Source organism: Chaetodon auriga, chromosome 6 (assembly GCF_051107435.1).
Source record: "Chaetodon auriga isolate fChaAug3 chromosome 6, fChaAug3.hap1, whole genome shotgun sequence".
In the NCBI taxonomy this organism is placed as follows: Eukaryota; Metazoa; Chordata; class Actinopteri; order Chaetodontiformes; family Chaetodontidae; genus Chaetodon; species Chaetodon auriga.
This window is the reverse complement of record NC_135079.1, coordinates 1,557,880-1,576,124: the sequence shown is the minus strand read 5'-3', so window position 1 is coordinate 1,576,124 and position 18,245 is coordinate 1,557,880. Positions and strand designations below refer to the sequence as shown.

Sequence of the window (18,245 nt, the reverse complement as noted above, 5' to 3'; positions counted from 1 at the left end):
GTTTCCTTCTTGATTACCAGAATCAAATGCAGAATAATGTAGTTTCCGTTTGTGCCAAACTTCTCAGCATCAACTGTTATTTGAGAAAATATATTTATCAGTCGTGGTTGTGAGTTACTTAAACAGCATTACCAGTAGATAAACTGGTCCCAGTCCCAGTTCACGTAAGTCATCCTTCAAATTCTGAAATTGAAAACGTCAGACATGGATTCCTTTTACCTTTTGATCTTCAGTCAGAAACACGTCACACTTTGCTCTTAAAGGCAGCTTAAAGACGGAGAAAGTGGAGAACAATCTGTGTTCACAGCTTTTCCTTCTGCTCGTTTGACAGCAGTTACAGAGAACCTTCAAGGCTCTGAACTTGAGCTGGTTGATGGTCGGTGAAAGTGATTGACAGCTGCTGGTTGTGATGCTCTGATTGGACAACGGATCACATGTGAGCGATGTAAACGGCTTGACGCTCAAACTGTGACACGTTCCATCTTAATGGGGCACCAGAGGGTGAAGCAGCTGGGTGACACGCAGCCCGTGGGGGAGGGAAGCCGCTGTGGGGAGCTCGGGCGGTCTTGTGGTGGTGGTCCCCCCTCCACACACCTCCCACCTTACCCCTCCAGATGCCCCACGATGACAGAGGCCCCGCCATCGGCCGCAGCAGGACACTTGGCAGTGACGTGAGCTGTTGGTTCTCCCCGAGGCCGGAGCGTGCCAGGCGACAGCTGCAGGGCTCAGGGTCTCTCCACATAACACCACCCCCAAAAAACATCCCCATCAACCCCCCAAAACCCCTCCATAACCCTCCATCCACGCCAGGCCACGCGGGACAACGTCCTCCTCAATACAACCATTGTTGTGCTCCGGGCTGGCTAAGCCCGCCATATCAGAGGGATGAAACCCCCTCCTCAACACACACACACACACACGGAGCAGTGGTCATGAGTGTGGTGGTGTGTTAACACGAGGCTGAAGATGATGGACTGGTCTTTGATAGCTCAGCAGCTGTTTGCTGTGTCGAGATGTAGGAATGAAAATCCACCGTTCAAAACACCCAAAATACAGCAGAGAAGAAGAAACAACGTTCACATTAAAGCCCAGAGGGTCTCACTGAGGGCTCTGCATGTGCTGCTGCTGTTACACACTCACTTTACAGCACTCATCAACTTCTTTTGTCTTCAGGTTTGAGACGTCCTTCCTTCAGAGCAGCCGTTGCTTTCAGTTCAGCGAACTGACCTTCAGCTTACATGAAGTTCCATGAACCATCGCAGTGGACGTGACGCTGCCATGTAGCTGCAAGCAGAAAGCTGAAAGCTTCTGAATCAATTTGGTTGTTGAACTACTGCAGCTTGCGACCTAACCGCTAACACGCTAACCAGCCAGAACATGTCAGAGCTAGTCATGGTAGCACTGTAAGCTAGCTGCAAAACAAGTTAGCGCAGATTTCTCACTTTGAAACTGAATGTGTTGATATGTTTTAATGAACTTATAGAGAGCTGGATTCATGACATCACTTCCTGTCCAGCCTCTGGTCCACTGGCTGCTATGACTCTCTCCATCAGCATTTCTTCATCTGAAGAAAATAAAGCGTCAGCGGCAGGAGGTTATGTAACTGGAATGCTGCTATGGACACCACCTGCCCTCTGACCCCGTGGTGGGTGTCAAGAGGATCCCCGATGACGCTCTGGCTCGGTGAGCGGCGTGTCACGCTACGTGTCACACAACTCAGGTGTCACAGTTATGTACAACTGCTCCTGCAGGGGGGGGGCTGGGCTGTACTGAGGATGTGCAGACGTTACAAACACACAACCTGAGAGCGTGAGCTCCGAGTGAAGAAGAAGAAAATCAGACAGAGGAGGATTCATCCAATCAGTGTGAAGAAATAAGCAGATTTAAAAGTGTGTCAACCCCCATAATACGTGTGTGTGTGTGTGTGTGTGTGTGTGTGTGTGTGTGTGTGTGTGTGTGTGTGTGTGTGTGTGTGAGAGAGAGAGAGAGAGAGAGAGAGAGAGGGTGTGTCAGTGAAGCACTCTAAGTGTGTGATTTACTCACAGCTCTGACACTGAGACCACACTGTTACCAGATCCTCCATGACACCCCGCGTACCTGAAACCCACCTCATCAGCACGTTACCACACACACACACACGAGTTCTGAGAAGTCAAAGTGAAGAATGTGCTGGTGTGAAGATTCAGTCGAAGGACGACTGAACTTCACAACCAGGATCATAAAACGATGGAAGCAGTTTGGGTCTTAAAACCTGATTGGTCACTTTTCTACACTCAGCTTTTTTATTTCTGTTTCATCACTCTGATCAGAGGAAGGCCTCTGAAGAGGGAATATACACATCATACACACATTACCTATACACTTAAAATACTTATTTTTATGTATTTCTTACTTTTTAAGCTCCTTCTTGCATCACAACAGGCACAAAAACTACAATATGGGAAGAAGTCCTTGAAGCACCGGCTGCCTGTAGACGCCATATTCCTGACATTCACGCCTGTAGCATGTGACTAACATGTTTTCACCTGTCATATGTTATTTTACACATGTTCAAAACCCACACGTGTCCGTGTGTCACAAGGGAAAGATGTTTTGAAGTCTTAAATTTCAGATCTGCCCTCTGAAATGTGTTGTATCGTATTAATTTGTATTTACACCAATTAATGCACATAATACATGTAAGTAATGTGTATGTATGTATTTGGATGTGTGTGCACATTTTTTAAGCACGGGATTTCGTTTAAACATACACCCATAAATACGTATATACATATCATTACATCTCCCACATACTGTATTACTGCATGTACATATCATCTGTTCAGCCTGTATTTGCAGTAGTACTAACAATCTGTACAGAGTACAAAGCTTCCCATATTCATGAAAGTAGTAGTTGTACATCTTAAGCGTCTTTGAGCCTGAGACCCTCATTCATACTTTGCAGTAAGTTAAAGGAACGCTTTAAGGACTTTTTGTCCACGTTGCCTTAAAAGTTGTGGTTTATATTTTGTTTTTGATGTTTGAGCAGCAGCTGATAGAAGCAGCTGAATGAATGAAGTTTGAAATCCAACACAGAGAGCTGCTTTTGATTCACGCTCTGTGCATTTCAACAGAAGATGTGTGTTTATGTCACTCAGCACAGATTTCATCCGCCAGTAAGAAGAAAAGTCAGAGGAGAAATTTCAATCATTTACACAGTTTGTCCAGTAGAGAGCGCTGAAAAGCTTATTCTTTTTTTATCAGCCTCAAACATCCTGCACTGGTCCGACAGTCATTTAAATATGTATTTAGGTAAAGACAGGTGAGTTCTTCAGTCCGTCTTAGTGATGCTGGAAGCAGGAAACTGGTTCTTTCTGCTGGCTTCAGGTGTTGACTTTGAAACTGAGAACATGTTGTTTGGCCCTCACTTAAACCCTTGAATAGAGATCTTTCTGTGAGGGTTGAGACTTAGTTTGAAGGTTTGAGTTGGAGTCATTTGTCAGCGTGGGTCCTCACAAGCAGCTGAACGTGTGTGTGACCACAGATAGTCGTTGTACGTCGTGTCTTTGGACACTAGAGGGAGCTGTGGACTCACTGGTCGTCAGGTTTCCTCCGCAGACTCAATGTTCAAGTGATGTAATAACACACAGATTATTTTCATCCTTCCTGTTCAGATGATTTATATCAAAGAGTTTTATTAAACAAACCAAAAAGTCTTTGGTTGGCTTTGATTAAGGTTTGGAATTGATTGATCGGCTTTAATGAAGTGTTTTGTGAGGCGCTGCATGGAAACACGATGGCTGTGATCATCATGAGGACACAGTGTGGATGTGATCACAGCAGTGAAGAACCTCCTCTGACGCTCTGATCTATTGATCACTCTGTGGTTATTCTTGTGACTCCGATCAATAATTAATGAACTGTGAAACCAAACTGCTGCCAGCAGACAGCACTTTGAGTGAGTTTAGCTTCTGAACACCTGACGACTTTCAGCGCAGAGTCAATGAGTGAATGTGAGGCCTGAGGATCACCTGGAGCTCCGACAGGTGCTGTGACGACGAGGATCTGGATTTCAGATCATTCACTACCCGAAGCTTCCACAGGTTCTCATTACTTTACAAGTCAAGGGTGGCAGACAGTGTTTGAGAAGCTGGACTGGATCTGACTGTAAGAGGCTTCAGATTTCACATTTACTGTGAATAAGAAGGTCAAACTATTTATGACTCCTAAATTAATCTTGTGTTTGACTCATAATCAATAGAAAGAAACCAGACGTGATTGTTTTCGCTTTGACACCTCTGGAAATACTTCAGTTTACTGGACACGTTGTTGATTTACTGTTATTACACCATCTTTGTCTTCTTCTCTGATCTTTTCTAATGATTATTTTCACTTTTGAGTTTATCGTCTCAATGAGTCCATCAATGATTTGGTCTATGTAACATCTGAAAACAGTGAAAAATGCGTGTGAAACAGATGTTTTTGTCCAAAACAACAAACATACTCAATGCACTATAATGTCAGACAAGGTCTCCCACAGGAGAAGCTGAAGCCGTGTTTGGAAAAAGCTTTAATGATTATTCAGTTATTAAAACAGGTTAATTGATTAATTGACCGTCAGCTGAAGGGAGCCTGTGTGAAGCACTCCTTCGCTCGTCTTTTGGCAGCACGGTGGTTTCTGTTTGTGGTGCACACCGTGACTTTCTGTTCAGTGAGAGTTCTTCTGCTTTCTGTTGGCAGCGTCGAGGCTTCTGCTGCTGGAGGAACATCTCGTCGGGCCTGAGCAGATGGTCCTCTGACCAGAGCTGGAGAAGACAGGAAATGGCTGCTGTCTGTCTGCTGCATCATGCAGGGAGATTCAGTTGTCTGGTATGTCTGTTTTAATTCTTAATACGTACATATAGATAGACTAATTCTCCTCTTTCCTGCTAGCTTCTGCTAAAGCTTAGGCTCAAGAGTGACAGATTTAAGGTGAGTGAAGGTGGAACCAGTGCTGACTGTAGGTGGGAGACATGAAGTAACTCTGTCTTTTCCCTGAGAGACAGCATCTCTTTTTATTATTCAGTGTAAACGCAGTCACGTTGCTCTTGATGGACAGATGAGCTGTGCTGTCGCGTTTCTGTCGATGACACTGTCGCCGGTCAGACGTGTTTCTCTGCTGCTGATGACGATGAGGATGAGGATGAGGAGCAGGGCTCGTACACAGATGATGGTGAGCTGTACTTGGTCAACAGCTTTGACTCTAATTAGTTTTATCAGATTAGATTAAAGCCCGGTCGATCCGATCCAGAGTGTAGACTGAAACCTGGGAGTGTGTGTGTTCAGCATGTGTGTGTGTTTCAGCCTCATTACATGACGCTGTGTGCACACTAACACACGCACACGCAGGTATGAGATGTCTGCCTGCCGCTGCCCTTGAGCCAAGCGCTGACCCCAGAGATGCCGGTCCTCTGAGGTTCAGGACTCAAACGCAGAGGTCGAATCCCCCCACAGGTCTCAGTGAAGTGTAATTAACATGTAGGCAGGAGTGTGTTTGCTTTCCCTCAGTTATTTCTGTGTGTGTGTGTGTGTGCTTGTGTGTGTGTGTCGGAGCATCATGTCACTGTTGGCCGCTCGCCCTCTCTCTCTTTCAGCCAAACTGAACCTCAGGGTTTCTTTTGTTCCGGCTTCTCTGATTGGTCATGAGAGAGTCTGTCTCCAGAAATCGCTCTAATCCTCTTAGATAAAACAGAGCCCTCGTCCAATCCCCTTCTCCAATCCCTCCCCTCGCTCCCCCTCCTCTCTCTCCCTCTCTCTCTCTCTTTCCCTCGCTCGCTCGCTCCATGGGGAAGAGGAGTTTTAATCCAAGTGGATTACGTTGCAAATTGGGTGACAGTGGAGGCGAGCGGCTGCAAAATCTGCTACAGACTGTCGGCGTTATGTCTTCCTAAATATGTGCAAGGTAGACAAATTACTGGTCCTGGTTTCATGAGGAGCAACCTGGAAGAACCTGGGAGAACCTGGACCAGGTTCAGAGGAAACTTCTTTCTGTCAGCTTACTCCAGTGGAGCCTCTGAGAAGGACCACCTTTAACCTCAAGAGTTTCTTCTTTCTTTCTCCTTGTACCAAAACTAGTTTTTACCTTTCTGTCAGTTTGTCCTTGATGGCTTTAAAGCCGCCAAAGATCTTCTGGAAGTTCCTTTAAAGAGGATGAGACGCTGCAGCAGGAAGCGGCGAGAAGATGCCGTCAGCAGTCCGGCTTTATCCAGACATGACGGAAATGGTTTGGGGTCCAAAGCCCACTGCTGTGATCGCTGCCTTCTGCTCACTTTAGCCAACATGAGGAAGCCGTTTCCCACAAACTCTTAATGACCCTCTTGAACTCTCAGAGCTGATCCCAGTTTGTGAAACTGCCTCCAGTACTTTAGCGTCCGAGCTGCGAGGAGCTTGATGTTGGGAGTTGAAAGCAGGATGAAGGGCAGGGGGCCGGGAATGAGGAAGCTCCTGGGGATTCTGGGATTTTTCTGCCTGTGGATTACAGCTCAAGCGCAGATGAAGATCCCACCAGAGACGTAAGTATCCTTCACTTTTTCTGCCGGATCAGCGCTCTCAGCCTCCGCCTGCTGCAGGAGAATAAATATCAGAAGTACGATCGCATTCAGGTGCTCAGGTTATTTCAAAAAGCTGAACTTTTAACTTGTAAGTTGATTTAACAACACACTGTCCCCCATGGCTTGTAAGATGACACGACAGCACAAGCCTGTTGTTCCCCTGCCGGTGCTCAGCCTGCCAGGCAATGTCAATCAAACACTGTAGCTGAGGAAAGGAATGTTTCTGATATTATGTTAAGATATTTTTTTTCCTGTTTAACAATAAAGTATGAACAAGAGACATGAGCAGAAGCTTCTGCTGTTGACGTGCCTTTGAGCAGGGCATCGTACTGGGCACCTCCCAGTGTGAGCATGTCAGTCTGTGGATGCAAAGCTTGCAGGAAACAGTCCTGATTGGACTTGTTCCAGATGAATTAAGCCTCACAACAAACTGCCAGAGTGCACTGTGTTTTCATCGAGTCCTGAGGGACACTGCAGTCATGTGACCAACGTATTCCCTCAGGACCTCCATGAAAACATACACTCACTGAGAATTTATTCCTGCTGGGCTTACAGCTGCTTGAAATCAGCTAATTTCAGATTTAACATTAACCAAGACAGCTGCATGTTCAGCCCCAACTTCAACTTAAAACATAGTCCAGCCATGTCCCCAAAACATCCTCACTTTCCCCTCCAAAAAAAACTCTCAGAATGAGACTCGGGAAAGTATCCACACACACTTTACTCAGGTAAAAATGGAATATTATACTGAAGCAGCTTTGTCACACTGAAAACACAAAAATACTCTAAAACTGAAAGAAAGTGGACTGAAAACAATTAGAAGAACCAGAAAAAGATCAGTATCATCAAAACGTGTTGAGACACTAAATCAGAGCCAATCAAAATTTAATTAATGTACCTTCCTGTGAGAAATTTCACCAGCCACGTTTTAAACTACACTTCCCAGAATGCACCTGTGCCACAGTCCGGTCGGTCCTGTTGTCTTCATACTAATAGCATAATTAGCATGAAGCTGTCAGGCAGTGTTAGAGTAAAGCAGCAGTGGCTCCCTGCAGGACACACTCCCCCTCGTCCACCATCTGTGTGGCCAGCACGGCTCGCCGCCCCCCCCACCCCCCGTCAGCCCGGTCACCTTCTACCCTGACCCACATCCACCGCCCGACTGACCGCTGCAGGCCTGCACACAGAGAGGCTGCCACCATGTCACCTGGTCACGAACACACCCTGACAACATGCGAGGGGAAACGATGGTTTTAGTTTGTGTTGATGAGGAGTTTGAACCTCCAGCAGTTCAGTGAAGATGATGTGATGTGTTTGTCAGGAGCTGCGTCATTAAACTACAGCAACAGGACGAGGTTTGTTGGATGTTTGGCTGCTGTCTGAGGCAGCCGTGACCTTCACCGGGCAGGCCTGTTGGTCCTTCACCACGTCTGCCGTTTCATTTTGCCGTCCACGCAGACCAGAAACAGCACTGTTGTCTTGAGATCATGAAATACGATCAGAGTCCAGTTTGAGTAACAGATTCACGAGTTTATCAGAAACCTGATGTGCTGAGGTTTGTGCTCTGACTCGAGTGTTTCTTCTTCAGACTTGTTCCTCGTCGCTCAGCCTGAAAAGCAGGTTAAACATTTTGAGGAGGAATATGGACGGTCGTTTCTGACACATGTTTGTAGACTCAGGTGTTTTTTTGTTTTTGGTTATGTCACTGCAGCTCACCGTCTCCTCTGCTGACTGTTTGACCTTCTTTCTGTTGCAACTTCTGAAATTAGATGACGGGCGTGTTGTGTCCGCCTGCCCGTCCAGTCAGATCCGCTTCAGGTGGATTAGATTTTGGAGGTGATCTTGATGGAGGATTTCATTTTTCGGACATTTGTGGTCAAATTTGGTGACAGACGGAAAGACGCTGCAGGTACATACATGAAGCTTCACCTCTGACCAAAGAGACATCAGGACGCTTTCATTTGAATGACTGATTGCTCACATTATCAGCTTGATACCAGTTGATTTATATCTTCTGAACTCACAACGTATTAGAATATCTCAGCATAGGTTAGAGAGGTGTTCAGCGTGGCCGTGTGTTCCTGACGTGATGTTTGAGATAGAAGTAAACCTGTGGAGAGCTGGAGGCCGCAGAGGCTCCAGAGTGTCCAGTGGTTGGAGATGTCCTGAAGCTTAGAGACTGCAGGTTTGAGTTTATCAGCTTCACGTCTTCAGACTGGATGCTCTACTGTCTGCTGGCTGTTAAATGGCAGCAGATAAAAGGTGTGACTGTGAGCTTCACTTTAGTTCACTCTTTAGTTCTCCAGTGTGTGACTGTTGAAGTAACCCTTCAGATATTTAAGACCACAACCCACCACTGCAGTCCTAAAGCACCAGTCCAGCTCATATGTGGGGAACATGATGGGAGGAGGCAGATTGAACAATAGCTTTTAGACACTGAGAACCAAATTGGACAACAGGACGCTGCAGCTCAGTGTTTGGTTCAGCTGCTGGAAGAAAGCTTTTTGTTTTCTGTTGTTTTTTGACTGCGTCTGAACAGCTTTTTGCATTTTTGTTCAACTGAAAAATCCTTGTGTGAATTTGAGTTGTTTCTCCTTTCATGTTAACAAGTGAACATTATTAAACCTGGAAAACTCTACGCACAGTGAGTGTGTGTGTGTGTGTGTGTGTGTGTGTGTGTGTGTGTGTGTGTGTGTGTGTGTGTGTGCGCGCGCACGCACGCACACAGGTGCATGTGTGCCCTGAGAGGATTAATGTCCAGAACAGATGGATCAATAAACTCCAACGTAGTTTATCTGCTGAGTAAGCAACACACACACACACACACACACACACAGTCCTGCTTCAGTGCTATAAATTGGCAGTGTGTGTGTGTGTGTGTGTGTGTGTGTGTGTGTGTGTGTGTGTGTGTGTGTCTTTGTCTTGTATGTGTCATTTTTCACCACCTGGACTCAAATCTTCTGAAGGTTTTGGTCTGTGAAGAAGAACAAAATGATCCTAAAAGGACCATAAAAATCATTTTAACATTAATGTGACTGGGACGAGTCCTGATGGGGACAGTCCGTCCTTGTTTTTGTCTTTACATCCTCATGCCAGCTCAAATGTAACAAACCTGAACGCAGACCTGCAGGTGAAGGAGGCACACCTTTACTTCAGCCCCATCGTCCAATCAGAGTTGTGGATGCTCGTCGTCTCCACGCCGCTCTGTGTTTACTGACACTGATGTCTTAATGACGGGCTCGTAATCGTAACATTATGGTCGTCTGATGAACATCATTGAGACCGAATGCAGAGCAGATTTTTTTCCTTGCCTGGACTTTATGATTAAACCAGCGCACAGGTGTTATACATGGAAACACACCCTGCCACACGTTATAGATGGGTTTTACGCCTGTGTGTGTGTGTGTGTGTGTGTGTGTGCGTGTGTGTGTTTCTGTTGTGTGTCATTGTGCGTTTGTGCCGAACAGACACCTGCAGCTCTCTGCTGTGACCCACATGAACAGATTATCTAAATCTCTTTCATCTCTGTCGTATTTAACAGCCTTTTTCTGTCGTAACCCACCGCCGACCAACCAACAAAGACCGTTCACACACGTTTACGGTAGTTTGGTGCAGGTGCTGCTACCTGTCTGCAAACATCCTGTGACCGACTGTGGATCAGTCTGAACATCCTCACTACCACCATCACTGCTTTCATGAATACTATGTAATGTGTTGATAGCACAGCTGCTGGACTGTACCTTCATTCATGAGTACTTTTACTGCAGCTATAGTTCTTATACTCCTGTGACCATTTCTTCTGTTGTTGTCACTTCAGAACTTCAGTCCTGCTCTTTCTTACTGCTGTTTTTGGCAGAATCGCTCGTCCCAGCAGACAAAGCTTTGCTGTTTAATTCATTGAATGAATGAATGAATTCATTTAATCTGGTCATGTTCATCCAGTCCAGAGGCTGAAAGACTTTATCGTCTCTCTGTTTCTACTTGTTCTTCACACCTTTGCCGTCCTTTATGCGACTGGTTTGGATGTACAGTATGTCTGTCTGCTCTCTAGGTGGGGTTGGGTGGAGGTGGAGGTGGGTGGTGTACAGCTGTGTTCCCAGAAGATGCTTCATTATACTTTAAGTTCATATATTTGGTGGCTTGTCATCACACGTCCTTGTATGTGTTATTTACAGCACGCAGCGAGACGTTCGACATCCTCATTGTGTATTTGTGTACTGTTGTGTTTACATGTCGACCGCCGCCACATGTGATGATGATGGTGCCGTGTTGGTGTGGATTCATGTTGTGCCGTCTGTGTTTCAGGGTGCAGCAGTGGGCGTCTGAGTTCTCCGTTCAGCTTCGAGACTTCACCATCAAATACTCCGGCTCTCTGCTGCTGCAGAAGGTAAAGTCCGAGCCAGTGAGGCTGATTTTTGCAGCAGATGTTTAGAGTGCATGTTGTTGAGTGAAGCCACGAATGTTTCCTACATTTCCCACAATGCCAGTGGACTGTTGGGTTTATCAGTACACAGCACAGTTATTCTGCTGCTGTTGCAGATTCATGTCTAACTGACTCAGCTTAACGAGGCGGAGGGCATCCCTCCCACAGCCGTCCGCCTCAGACTCCACAGGCTGTTTGATGTATGCAGAAATAAATAGCTGCTTTTTCTGCTGTTAAAACTTTTTCTCTTTAAACTTTTCCTTTAAATATTAAAGCAGGGTGGGAGTTTGTTGGATTAGAGTCCCTGTGAGTCGTCCATGATGTCATTTTGTATTGATGAAGGTAAAAATGATTCAAAATAAAACACAGCTCAACCTCAGACTGGTCCAAAGGCCACCAGACTGGTTGTACTGGGAGCAGAGAGCGATATGTGTGTGTTTGTGAGTGTGTGATAGTGTCTGTCTGTGTCGGTGTATTCATGTGTGTTTACCAGGCAGCGCGCGCGCACGCACGCACACACACACACACACACACACACGCACACACACACACACTCACAGGGATCACGGTAATGCCCAGATTGAGGACCGAGCCCTCTTTACGGCCGTCAGGATTTGTGGCCTGTTCTGATTTTAGACATTCATCCATTTATCTGTCAGATTTAGGTTCATCACAGGCAGTCTGCAGTTCGTCTGCTCTCAAAAACACACTCGCCTCCTGTGGTTAGAGCGAACAAGGCGGACGCCTGTGAGGAAGGTGAATCCGCCCTGTGAGACGTCTGATCAGCTTCAGTCCACATCCGTCGGCCTGCAGCGGTTCCAGTCTGCGGTGTTGTTTTCTGTGTGAATGGATGCAGATGAGAGTCGGGAGACGTTCGCTGAGTTTCACTAAACGTTTGGCTCCGCTCATGTGTTCACCTCAGTAAGTGGGTTGCTTGGACTAATTGGAATTAGTGAATGACTTAACGGAGTGATTCAGAGTGTAAATAAGCAGACTGTGCCGTGCCTCCTCGCTCTCAGCTGGCTGGTCCACCTCCAGCTTCTTGATCCAGAGAAAGTGACCCAATTAGCTCAGAGAGCCACGCTGAAAAAACCAGCATGCCTCCCTGCGTCCCAGCAGCCCGTTCAGCCCGTCCACAGCACAGCAAAGTGCCAGCAGCACGAGATCAGTGTCACTGCTTCACCTGGTTCAGGTAAATAAAGCAGATCAAATCAAGATCACAGCCAGCAAACGAGAGATCCACCTGATCTAACAAACCTCATGACCAACGATGACAAACAGTCAGTTGGTATTTAGTAATGAACCCAAAATAACAAGAACGTGACAAATGCAACAGAGTGTGATCACCTGCTGATCCTCTCTGACACAAAGTCACCTGAAAACAGCACGAGGTGAGCACAGATTGACTGGAAATGATTGATTCTCGTTTTGTTGACGTTCCTGCAGTTTGTCACGTGACACCAAGAGATTTAGTTTACGTCACAGTAGTTCCTGAAGTTTAGAATTCAAAAATCTAGAAAACAAATGCAAAACGCTGCAGAGACGGTTGTGATAAGGTTGAACGACGGCTCCTCATCCTGAGAAGTTCTGCTTTCTCGAAGGCTTTTAAAATCTGTTTCGTTTCCTCTCAGAAACTGAAGGACGTGGAGTCCATCATCAAGATCGTGGAGTTGGACGGAGACGACCTGGTGAAGGATTACTCTGATGAAATCGAACGAATGTTGGGAAGCAAGATGAAGTCTGTGAAGGTGAGCTGACGGAGGCTATCGTTAAACTCGCTCTGTCAGAGTCCCGCCTCTGCTGTCAAACACTGAACATCCAGCTGAAACAGTCTGGGAAGGTTTTCAGGGTCGAGCTGCTCTGGTCGCTCACAGCTCTCGGTCTTACGTAATCTGTGATGACGATGACGATGAATCAGACATTACTTCATTTTACGAGTTCACAATCCTCAAAAAGGTTTGGATCCGCCGTATTAAGGGATGTTAACAGTCCACACAGACAGATTATCCTTCACATGCTGCTCTTTGTTTTTATTCTCCGTTTCAGTCGCTGTGACTCATCCTGATTTTTCTTTTCTGTCTTTGCTCTTGTCTCAGAGGTTAGCAGAGTCTGCAGAGGACGCCGATCTGTACCACGAGTTCAACGCTTCTTTAGAGGTCGGGGCTCGTGTCTCTCCAGCTCATTCTTTAAGGTTGTGTTTGTGTCATCGCTCAGGCAGCCGTTCATCTTTGTTTCCTTTAGTTCACACTGAAACGTGAAGAATGCACAGAGAAATGAAATTAGCAAACTTTAGATAACCCACCAGCATGTTAATTGGTCTCAGATGTGATTCATCAGCCTCAGGTGAGCTTTGGCTCAGCCGAACGCTAACGTTAGCGTGCTAGCTGCGTGCAGATCAGAGGTAACTGCCGGCCAGTCATCAGTGGACGCTGCGGCAGATTGAAGCTTTAAAGCTTCAGCTGACACCTGAATTGAGATCAGGTCAGACTTCACTGATCCTGTGAGGAAACTGGGTCGATGCTGCAGCACAGGAACGCCAGGCAGGAAGTACGATCATGAGAGGAGCACGCTGCGGCACAGGAAGTTTAAGCTGAGGATATCTTCTGAACGCTGTCAGCTGTACAGAACAGAGTCAGCAGAACGAGTCAGTGATGTTCATGCTGCTCTCAGCTCATCCAGTGTGACACAAACCCACATTTTCTGACCTGCTGGGACTCAATTAAAAATGTATGTTTCACTTAATGGCCCTTTTAAGCTAACTGAGTCAGCAGATTTAGCTTTTTCACCTATTGACCACAATTGTAAATGATGGTGTCATGTTGGTGTAAAAGTAAAGTCTAACTTCTTCCCTGACTTTAGCTTTTGGCAGTGATTTAATTCTGTGCAAAGCTCGTCCTGAGTCACACACCTTCACCTCTACAGAAGTACTTTTGAGGCGGAACGAGTCGTCCAGCAGTGACTGAAGTGTTCTCGCTGCTCTCTGTCTTCAAAGCCACTTTGTGTCGTAATTCGACCGTATTTCACGTTTGCTCAGATCCTGAACTGGTGACTTTAATCTTCGGCGTCCACCTTCAAACTGAGCTGACTGTTCAGATCTTCTGTGCTGCAGGTTGAATGTGTGTGTGAAGCGTCCATGAAGCATTGTAGTCCAGCTGAAGCTGATTGGTTGAGCTGATTTTGATCTTCAGGTGATTGTCTTTGCTCCATGTGATGAAGATCTGTGTCAGTCCTCAGAACTCCTCTGGACAAATAGTCTCTAAGTGAAGACAGCATGTCTCTACCTGGACATTAATCACTGGAATCATAGAGAGAACTTCATTTCACCAACATTAACACCTTTAATTAACTCCGTCACAGTCTTCACTACATGTTTTATAGAGTCTGGACAGACATGCCTGGAAATGTCAACTTGACTGGTCTTATTCTGAAAGGGTGTCCCCTTCCTGTCTCCGGTCAGTTTGATTACTACAACTCGATGCTGATCAACACGGTGGACGAGGATGGGAACAACGTGGAGCTGGGCGGAGAGTTTCCGCTGGAGGAGAACGAGCACTTCAACAACCTGCTGGTGAACACGCAGCAGAGCGACATCCAGGTTCCCACCAACGTCTACAACAAAGGTCAGAGGTCGCCCACGGGACATCGGCGTGGGTTTGTGTCCTCAGCGCTCAGTGTTTCCTGTCAGGCTCAGCTTTGACTCTGTCCGCAGATCCCAACATCCTCAACGCCATCTACAACTCCGAGGCGTTAAACGACGTCTTCATCAGCAACTTCCAGAAGGATCCGACGCTCACCTGGCAGTACTTCGGCAGCTCCACCGGTTTCTTCAGGATCTACCCCGGTGAGTTTATGAGCTACTCTAAATGTAAAGGTTTGTTTGTCTCTTCTGTAAATCCCTCTGTTCTCCTTTGAGAAAGAATTAGTTGATTCATGACTTTATATTTGCATCAGCCAGTCAGAATCCTGCTGGTTATCAGTGTATGTGACTGGACAGCCAATCAGATCATTTGATTTTAAACCGTATTTAAGCTGTCGTCCTCTTCTCCAGATTCGAGCTGGGCTCCGTCCCAATTTACTGTGAAGTCCTCCTCATTCACTGTCCGCCATTTTGTTTTATGCTAACAATCCCACAATGCAATGCACTGCTTTTTATTAGATTAGATTAGATTAGATTAGATTCAACTTTATTGTCATCGTCAGAGTGCAACTCAGAGACAATGAAATGCAGTTTAGCATCTAACCAGAAGTGCAAATAGTCCTAATATCCAAAATACAAGTACATGTAAGTAGTGCAAGGGACACGTGGTATAAACAGCTGAGGTAGGTGCAGGTAGTGCAGGTGATTTCTATGAAACCATAAAGCATGTGCAACACGGTGTGTAAACAGGTGAACAAGTGACAGATTGTAGATGTGAAAATAAAAGATGAAATAAAACTGATCATGAATCTGCTTCAGTGTTTATACAGTTAACGTCATGAGGTAACACGATGTGTCTCTGTGTCTCTGCAGGTATTAAGTGGACGCCGGACTCTAATGGCGTGGCAGCTTTCGACTGCAGGAACAGAAACTGGTGAGTTCAGACCAGCAGTCTCAGCTCTGAACGATGCTTACCTGGCCTGCTGTGAACATGGACACAGGTGGGTTTCAGAGTTTAGTCAATGTTAAAGGAACAAAGAGGCTGGAAGACACCGGATGACTCTGTGAGTTTGGTCTGTCCACACTCCAGAAGCAGCTTCAGATTGGACATTATGGCCATAAAGATTTAAAGTCATCTTTAAGTTGACCTTCAGCATGTTGCATGTTAAAGTAGACAAATCAGTCACAAATGCTGCTCACTTTCATCGAGTGGGAAGAAGAAGTCTCTAAAATCATGAAGTCAAAGTAAATCCTCCTAAATACAGACTGAAAGACAATTAGCCTGACCAAGACTTGCAAACTAAAACCTTAAACATGGCATCAAATTGAGTCTGATAGTAAAATACAACCTAAAGAACTTCAGTAAACTCTTTCATTCTGGGGTTCTGTGCTGTAAAGTGTCTGTTTACTAACAGGAGAAATGAGTTGCGTAGCAAAAAGGGAGGAGATCCGAGCGTAGCGCTGCGTTTCAGTCGCTCTGCTGGCCGTGTGTCGGCTGAGCAGCGGCCAGCAGTCCTGATCCTCTGGAAAAGACGATAAGCTGCTCCTTAGCCGGGTCACTGCAGCCCACATGGCACCATATGTGACTGTTCATGCATTTCTAAAATAATACCAGAGAGCTGCATATGTCCCTGAACGCCTCGTCATGCCGCATTACTGCAGCTGAGCTGGAGGCTGCATCTGCTGCGATGCAGGGCGACACGTTTTACTCGTTTACGTCGAGAACGTGGAGTCACAGCGTCGTTTCCACACAAACAGAACGCTGATTCAGCTCAGGAGTCATGAACACCATCACACAGTGAGGGATTGATCATCAATATGTTTGTAAATATGAGACCTGTGTGAGACATTTTAATTCCAGCTCAGTAATGGACACATAAAGCAAAATCATCGTGTCTTTAATCCATCACACTTGATGTTGTTGTCTCAGTTGTTTGTGATTTGACGGCCTTTTTGATTTGTTGTTGCTTTTGTTCGAATAAATGATCAGTGAGTGTCTTCCATGCTGCGTTCAGGTACATCCAGGCGGCCACGTCCCCCAAAGACATCATCATCATGGTGGACATCAGCGGCAGCATGAAGGGGCTGAAGATGACCATCGCCAAACACACCATCAACACCATCCTGGACACACTGGGAGAGAACGACTTTGTCAACGTCATCGCTGTGAGATCACACACACGCACACACACACAGCAGTACATCAGCGCTTCATGAAGAATTCAGATCCTTCACTTCAGGAAGTGAACCTGTCTCCTCCTGTCTGCAGTACACCGACTACGTCCGCTACGTGGAGCCGTGCTTCAAAGGAACTCTGGTCCAGGCCGACTTGGACAACAGAGAGGTAAGACAATTATCTGCTTCATGGAGGCTTAAAGAGCTGACGAGGCGTCTTAGCAGCCAACACACACACACACACACACACACACACACACAGAGGAATACCCTCGACGTCATCTTCAGATCGACCTCTTGGCCTGCTTCCCTGAGCGGCATCAGAAACCACAGTGAGTCCACCTGGAGCTCTGTGTTTCTTTTATGCTGATCTGTTATCTTTGTGAGGACCGGTGTGGGTTTCAGACCTTCACAGTGAGGACAACTGTGGACCGCGTGGATGTTTTGTCTTTAAATGGCTGCGTTCAGACTTTGTTTTAGACTCAATTTAAAGGTCCGTTCACCAACAACAGCGTCAACAGTCCCAATAGAGACAGTCACAGTGAGGTGTGGGACTGTCCACAGTGACCAGGACACCGTTTGTGGACAGAGACACTGCTGCTGATCTTCATAGATTCCATTCACCTCCTCTCACTCTGTGTGGAGGACAATCAAACTTCGTGGCATCACAGTACAATCTGCTGATAACGTCTCTCTTTCTGTCCATCTCTCTGTCCGTCTTAATTGTCTCTGTCTGTCTCGCAGCACTTTAAGCAGCTGGTGGAGAACCTGCATGTTAAAGGAGAAGCAAAGATCAAGAACGCGATGAAGGAGTCCTTCAAAATCCTCAATGAGGTTTGTGTCCCTTCATGATCAGTCAGAGACTGACGGCACAGGATGAAACCAAGCTCCTCATTAAACGATGGTGTGTGTGTGTGTGTGTGTGTGTGTGTGTGTGTGTGTGTGTGTGTGTGTGTGTGTGTGTGTGTGTGTGTGTGTGTTTGTGTGTGTAGGCGAGGGCGAACGGTCAGGGCAGCATGTGTAACCAGGCCATCATGCTGATCACAGACGGAGCCATGGAGGACTTTGAGTCTGTCTTTGAGGAGTTCAACTGGCCCGAGCGCAGGGTGAGGACCAGGCCTGAGGCCAGAAACACAGACCTGATCCCCCTCAGCTGCTCTGGGATCCCTCTGAAAACCCCACCCCCACTCTCCAGTCAAATAACCGTGTGATGAGCCTGACTGTATGTTTGTGTTGATGGTGTCATAAAGTGCAGTCGTTACTCATCCAGCTCACTTCACAGTTCAGCTGTGTGCAGCGTTCAGTTGGAATAATGTCACAAACACCTGGACGAGTCCCTCACCAACACATTCTTCTTTAATGATGCTGCGTACAGTAACAGCTGTCAGAGCAGCAGTGAAAGACCATCGAGGCTCAAACTGTGAGAACGGCCAGAGAGACA

At 46.4% G+C, this 18,245-nt stretch overlaps 1 protein-coding gene across 3 annotated transcripts in view; it reads left to right on the top strand.

Moving 5' to 3' along the window:
• Window positions 1-5,858: 5,858 nt before the first annotated feature.
• The window catches only part of LOC143322538 (voltage-dependent calcium channel subunit alpha-2/delta-4-like), a 50,891-nt gene continuing 38,504 nt past the window's right edge, over window positions 5,859-18,245 (top strand). For all 3 annotated transcript variants that reach the window (XM_076733789.1, XM_076733790.1, XM_076733788.1), the window contains exons 1-11: window positions 5,859-6,530; window positions 10,875-10,956; window positions 12,624-12,740; window positions 13,089-13,148; window positions 14,450-14,612; window positions 14,702-14,833; window positions 15,503-15,563; window positions 16,645-16,795; window positions 16,899-16,973; window positions 17,549-17,638; window positions 17,797-17,910. In XM_076733789.1, the coding sequence (XP_076589904.1) occupies window positions 6,409-6,530; window positions 10,875-10,956; window positions 12,624-12,740; window positions 13,089-13,148; window positions 14,450-14,612; window positions 14,702-14,833; window positions 15,503-15,563; window positions 16,645-16,795; window positions 16,899-16,973; window positions 17,549-17,638; window positions 17,797-17,910 (1,167 nt within the window). In that variant the 5' untranslated portion in view covers window positions 5,859-6,408. The remainder of the gene's footprint in view (window positions 6,531-10,874; window positions 10,957-12,623; window positions 12,741-13,088; window positions 13,149-14,449; window positions 14,613-14,701; window positions 14,834-15,502; window positions 15,564-16,644; window positions 16,796-16,898; window positions 16,974-17,548; window positions 17,639-17,796; window positions 17,911-18,245) is intronic.